We start from the raw sequence: 7309 nt of genomic DNA, 5'->3' as shown, positions 1-7309 counted from the left end.
TGCAATAAATGGGCTCTGAATTTTGTTGGATTTATTTCTGAACTTCTAGTATGCAAATGTCTGTAAGTAAGTCTATAATAATTGTTAATTCTTGCTCATTAGGTCCAATCAGCTTAAGACACCAGTGTGGTGTCTTATGAGAGGAAAACAAGATCAAGATCCTTGAGAAAATATATGCAAATCATATACCTGGTAAGAGCTTTGTATCCAGAATACATGAAGAATTCTTAAAACTGAGTAATAGGAAATATATAACTGAATTTTAAAAAATGAAATACTTGAACAGGTACTTTAGGTAACTAGATAGATAGATAGATAATGATAGATAATAGATGATAGACATATTTTATTTAAATTCAATTAGCCAATATATAGTACATCATTACTCTCAGATAGTGTTCAACAATTAATCAGTTGCAGGATCTCTGGGTGGCTCAGCAGTTGAGCACCTGTCTTTGGCCCAGGGCATGATCCTAGAGTCCCCGGATCGAGTCCCACATCTGGCTGCCTGCATGGAGCCTGTTTCTCCCTCTGCCTATGTCTCTGCCTCTTTCTCTCTGTGTCTTTCATGAATAAATAAATAAAATCCTTAAAATATATATTTATCAGTTGCATATAACACCAAGCATTAATCACATCACCCAATCTCCCCCATCTCCCCTCTAGCAACTCTCAGTTTGTTTTCTATAGTTAAGAATATCTTATGGCTTTTTATCCCTCTCTAATGACTTCACACTCAGCTTCCCCCCCCCAAAAAAAATTAAATTTCAAGTTGGCTTTTATAAAAAAGTGCTTTATAAAAAACATTTATAATTACTTTTGACATAAAATTTATCATAATAATGATTTAACTTGTTAAAAGAAATGCTTATTTTTTAATAATATTAACTATCTAGTAGATGTAATGCTAATTTATTCCATCAGTATATACAAATTTAGGACAAACATCCAAATAGAGTAAAAATATATGCATGTATTATATGTAATGCTGATAACTCTGAAGATATAGCTGTTTTTATTAAATAAACAATATTAAACTTGTCTCTTTTTATGAAAAGGAAACAATATATAGAGATGTCAAATAGGGAAAAAAAAAATTTTCAATATAATTGATCAATGGGAAAATGCAGTGAAGACCATAGTGAGATACCATGACCCACACTAAGAATGAAATGACTACTCATATTGGAAGCAAAAATACAGATCTTTGTACTCACATGCAACAAAATGAGTTGAGAAAAGTAAAGGGGAAATTTAAGTCAAATTTGGGTTATGTTGAAGCTACCCTGGCACATCTCATTTCTTACCCATCCTCTGCCCAGTTTTCACAGTGATTTCTCTTTTATCTATGTCGTCTATTGCTCCTCTTTTTGGTTTTCATGAACAAATTCTAAGGACACAAGATAAATGATTAATGACTACCAAAGTATAGGCACTTTGCTTCCCCCCCAGCTGCCAATCAAGTCCCATTTGGAGGTTAAATATTTTTCCTACTCTTCAGATATCATTAAAATGTTACTAATTCTACATGGTAATATTTTGACATAAATAATCTCATTATTTTCTGAGTGAACATTTGTTATCACTTCTCTGTTAATGCTGAAGGGCAAATATGAACACCTTACCACCATGTTCAAAATATCTCACTAATTAATTGTCCTTAAAACTGGAGTGAAGAATGAAGTACCTGACTTAGACTCCGGACCCCATGTGATCCCATCTCTGTGTCTTTCTTGTCCCATTTGGATCCTTTTGCTTCTCTCTTTGCATGGCAGCTACATTTATCTTTTGTTTGTTTGTTTCTTCAGTTTTCTAGCTCTGAGATCATCTAGACCTTCCAGCAATGGAAAGCCCTGGGATGGCAAATGTCCACAGGCATCAGCTTGTTAGACACAAATTCTATCAACCTCACTGCTGACCTACTGAGGTGGAATCTGCATTTTCAAGAGGAAAATAAACCAGAAGATTTACCTCTATTACAGTTTGAGAAGCACTATATATACCACCTCCCATTGTGGTCTTTGTTTTGTTTTCCTTTTGCTTCTCCTCTGACCTCTGCCTAGCAAAGTTTCTCCTGTGTTTTCAGATTAAAGCAGGAAGTTCAGTGTAGGTCTGGAATGTGACCTGCAGTTTGCAAGAGGGTTGACAACTGTATTTAAATTTGTCTCCTGAAAGGAATCCAGGACTTTGGCCTTAATAAAATCGTGTGTGGTTGATTAACTCAGAAGATCATACTTATCAAGGGACTCAGTATAACAACATTTTTAGATAAATTGAAGTTTGCACAAAACTATCAGAAGTGTCATCTGTTCTGGAAAATAGTAGCATGAAGCACAATTTCAACTGTTAACTTAGAACTGTATGCAATGGCTTGATATTTATGATTTCAGAGTCTGTAATACCTATAGGACACCTGGACTTCTCTTACAGATTCAAATTTACAATTCCCAGAAGAACAGCTTAGTTTTGTCCTAAAGGGAATCCTTGGGTGCTATTAGGGGACGTTTAGCTCTTCACCTCTTTTTCTTCTGGCAAAAATCACACCGTTGTACAATTGGTTGACTCCTGTGTTTGAAGCAAATTTATATAAACACCATTTTCTTGAATTTGTAAATGAAGCCTCCAAAATGAATCAGTGCTGTTACTTCTGCTTTGTCATTCCAGTGCTACTACATTTTTTCTACTTTAGTATGTGTAATTGTTGAAAGGATCTCCATAATTTCTTACAGGATATAGGTAAGAGAGAGTTTCTATAGCATTCATTCTTCACACAAAAATTCAAATTACTGTATAATTTATAATTTTAGATCAATTTACTAGATGCCAAAAATGGCATGCAAAAAAATGTAAAACCCTTAATTAATTTTCTGTATATCTTAGTTTTGTGAATAAATCTGGATAAGCAAAATACTTGTAAAACTGAAAATTTTCATCTTAACATAATTTATTATCTTTCTAACATAACTATAATGACTTTATAAATTTTTGTGAATTAGAATGTTAAACAATTTAAATTGAATTCTAATATCAGGTCATGTTTCCTACACAATAAATCTTTCTGGATATCCTGATTAGATGATCTATTTTTTTAAAATTAATCACATTCTGTGATTTAAGTTTTAAGGTGAGTCATACACATTAACTCCTCCAACCTTTCTCCCACTTCTGGCAACAATTTGAGTATTTTTAAAGTATATTAACAGGGAGTTTATAGAAAATGCCCCTCCACTGCTCTTTGCACTTTATGTCTTAATAGGTACATCACACAAGTTAAAATAAGAATTTTCAATTATTTAATGATTTTGGACTGCATTTTGGAGAATCTATCCTAAATAAAAATACATTTAACAATTGAAATTTTGGTATTTCTAGAGAAATGAACAAGTGACTGACTACTCAAATCTAGATCAAGTCCTGTCACACTAGATATGATGGGGATGGGAAACTATGTTTATGGCTTTTTTGACGTGTAGAGTGGTAGCCTTTGCCTGATATTAAGACCTGTGTGATGCTAAAAAGATCAGTCTTTAGCTATCCAAAAAAAAAAAAAAAAAAGTATCTAGTTTATGTAACCTCTTTAATGTCCTTTCTCAAATTTCTTTCCATGTCCTTCTTCTTTTTACTTTCTCCACTTTCTAGTGGATGGGTCATCCCTAAGTATGCCTTCAGCTACCCAAATGACTCTCAAGTCATTTTTTCTACTAAGCTTTAGTAGGCTCATACTACTAAGCTCTCTTACCTGGATGGTGGATGGTCATAGGGCTCTTTCTACCCATTCGCCATGTATCTCTTCTCTCCTGCACATCTAGTATGTCATCACGTCCTAGTAACTACATTCTGATTTATTTTTATCTCTTTGTCCTCCTCATCCTTTCCAATATTATATTACATATAAACTAAGAATTTTACATACATTTGAATCAACTAGAAGGGATTTTTAAAATGCAGATTATTAGACTTCATTCTTTACCCATCAAGTCAATGTCTACAGTAATACCTCACAATCTATATTTTGTATAAGAAGTTCCCCAGACAACTCTTATGTGTAATCTGGTTTGAGAATCACTGGACAATAATAAGAGTTTCCTAATTAGTGCTCTTGACCTTAGTTTCCCCTCCATGTAGCATATTCTCTGCACTAAAAATATTTAATTTAAAAATTATTTTGGGGTGCCTGGTTGGCTCAGTTGTTTAAGTGTCTGACTCTTGATTTCAGCTCAGGTCATAATCTCAACGTTGTGAGATTGAACTCCATGTCCAACTCCTCACTTAATGCAGAGTCTGCATGAGATTCTCTCCCTCTCCTTCTGCACTCATGTGCTCTGTCTCTCTCTCTCTCTAAAATAAATAAGTAAAATATTTTTAAAAAATTATTTTATGATGCTACTCCTTGTCTTAAAAGTTTTTGCTGCATACCTATTGCCTGAGGAATAAAGTTCAAGGTCTTTCACATTGGAGTTTAATTCATTTTATCACCGTTAAAACTGTTTTCCCCTTCTTTTCCCCTCAACCATGTTGGAAACAGAATTCCGGAGCAACCCAGCTCTCCCCATAAATTTCCCTAACACACTTAGGTAGCCCCATAAATTTAGTAATTTAATAATCATGTTAAAAATGTCTTTCCCTTTTTTCTAAATCTGTAAATTCCTGTACATTTTTGGAACTGAAATAATTTCATTTTCTATTAACCTCAATTCCCTAAATTCATTTTCATATATTATAACAGCAGTAAATAAAATTAAGAGCATTCTGATTAGTATATGGCTTTATTTCAAATACTATCTCTCTCTTTTCTACATACAATCTTAGTGAATGTTCTTTTTATAATTACTGCATTCCATTTCAGGGGTCATCCAGTAACAAGATGAATACTAAAAATGCAACATTGCTGACAAACTTTGTTCTCTCAGGATTCACATATCAACCACAGTGGCAAATACCCCTGTTCCTGGTGTTCTTGGTGATATACCTCATCACCATTGTGGGAAACCTGGGACTAACTGCTCTCATCTGCAATGATCCTCAGCTTCACATCCCCATGTACTTACTCCTTGGGAATTTAGCCTTTGTAGATGCTTGGATATCATCCACAGTGACTCCCAAGATGCTGGTCAACTTCCTAGGCAAGAGTAACATTATATCTCTTTCTGAATGCATGACACAATTGTTTTCCTTTGTATTTAGTGCAACCACAGAATGTTTTCTCTTGGCAACAATGGCATATGATCGCTATGTAGCCATATGCAAACCTTTACTTTATCCAATGATTATGACCTATAGACTTTGTACCTGGCTGTTAGTCTCATCATTTGTATGTGGCTTTATTCATTCTATAGTTCATATAGGCTTTTTATTCAGATTAACCTTTTGTAATTCTAAAATAATACATCACTTTTACTGTGACATCATGCCATTATTTAAGATTTCCTGTACTGACACTTCAATTAATGTTCTGATAGTTTTTATTTTCTCTGGGTCAATACAAGTATTTACCATTCTGATTGTTCTGGTCTCTTATACACTTGTTCTCTTTACAATCTTAAAAAAGAAGTCTCTGCAAGGCATAAAGAAAGCCTTTTCCACCTGTGGAGCCCATCTCTTATCTGTCTCCTTATACTATGGCTCTCTTCTCTTCATGTATGTGCGCCCTGGATCTGCAAAATCGGATGATCAAGATATGATGGACTCTCTATTTTACACTATCATAATTCCTTTGTTAAATCCAATTATCTACAGTTTGAGAAATAAGAAAGTTATAGATTCATTGAGAAAAATGTTAAAGAGAAATGTTTAGATCTCATACTATTATTATCTGTTCTCTTTTTTATTTAAACCATCACAAAAATTAAGTAGATTATATATGGCTCTGTTTGTGGTAAGTGTGCAAAGATTTTGCAATTGTAATTGCCCCAGTGTTTAATGATTTATTAAACATGTTCATATTCTACTAGAATAACTGAAGCATAAAACAAAAACATTTTACATACTTATATATTCTTTATTGTAGTTTTATAAAATCATTAAGTACTATAGAGTGAAGTTCCTCTGAATAGGAATTATTACGATACTTATATAGCCATATAGCCTGGAGGCTCATACACATTTAACTCCATAGTGGAGGCAGGTTTATGTTTGAATGAACAGAGACAAATCCCAGGGATTCTGCTAGCCATTAAAAGATCTCTTTAGCCAATAAAGATCTACTTTATTTGGAGCATGGTGAATTTCACCTCATGTGGGGATTCAACTCTCTTAACACTGAGGGAAATAAAAAGAAATGGGAGAGAAATGAGGAAAATATGAAAAGGAAGTTAAGACAGTGAAGGTCAAGCCAGATTTTAAGAGATGGTCTTAGCCCAGTGTGTGTGTATGAGAAATGAGACAGGCTGGGGTTTGGGGGCAGGGGAGGTTGCCTCTCATTGTCTATGGTGCCTTCTACATACCCTTTCTTTTATTTTTTTTTAATTTTAATTTTTTTTAATTTTTTATTTTTTTATTATTATTTTTTATTTTATTTTTTATTTTATTTTTTATATACCCTTTCTAGCTGTGTTTATATGTTGTAGAGTAATCTGAAAAGCTTCACTAAATCAGAAAGCTAAGAGACAAGACTGCAGAATTTAAGTGGGAGGGTCATGGAAAAGGAAAGAGAAGTAACAGAATAGGAAGGCAATGGTCCATCCTCCTAGAATTTTCTTTTAAAGGATAAAGCTAGTAAGATACATCAGCAATATGTAATGTTTTAAATGTGTTGTTGACACACAGCTTCAAATGTATTTTTCCAAAATTAAAATAATGTTAAGATAATATGATGTCAGAGTGCCTGGTGGGTGGCTGGGAAAGACATGCAAATGAGCAAGGTTTTGGATGTTTTCTGTCCTAAGAGTTTTTAAATGTTAGCCTTTTTCTACCCTATACTCCAAGTAAAATGAGTGACCCATCTTCAAGTCCACTCCTTCCCTTCCTTTCTCAAAATTCAAATTCCAAACACTTTCTTACTGATACTACTGAAGCCCTGGCCCTGCTTCTGCATTTTGCAAAACCCCAGTTACTTATCTTTTGTATCCTGATACTATTCCTTCTATATTATAGCCACCAGGTTATTCTTCATAAACAACTCTGACTAAATCATATCCCTTTTCAATAACTTTTTTAAAAAAGATTTTGTTTATTAGAGAGAGAGAGAAAGAGAGAGAGAGAGAGCACTAGCAGGGGGAGGAGCAGAGGGAAGAGCAGGCTCCTCACTGAGAGGGGAGCCCAATGTGGAGCTCCATCCTGGGATCATGACCTGAGACAAAAGCAAACCCTT

General features: G+C 34.1%; 1 protein-coding gene across 1 annotated transcript; it reads left to right on the top strand.

Moving 5' to 3' along the window:
• Window positions 1–4864: 4864 nt before the first annotated feature.
• Window positions 4865–5794, top strand: LOC121501434 (olfactory receptor 5H2-like). The gene has a single exon (XM_041773466.1). The coding sequence runs from the start codon at window positions 4865–4867 to the stop codon at window positions 5792–5794; it is 930 nt and encodes a 309-aa protein (XP_041629400.1).
• Window positions 5795–7309: the final 1515 nt, after the last annotated feature.

The sequence above is a fragment of the Vulpes lagopus genome, chromosome 1 (assembly GCF_018345385.1).
Source record: "Vulpes lagopus strain Blue_001 chromosome 1, ASM1834538v1, whole genome shotgun sequence".
NCBI classification, from domain to species: domain Eukaryota; kingdom Metazoa; phylum Chordata; class Mammalia; order Carnivora; family Canidae; genus Vulpes; species Vulpes lagopus.
This window is presented reverse-complemented; position numbering and strand designations above follow the sequence as displayed.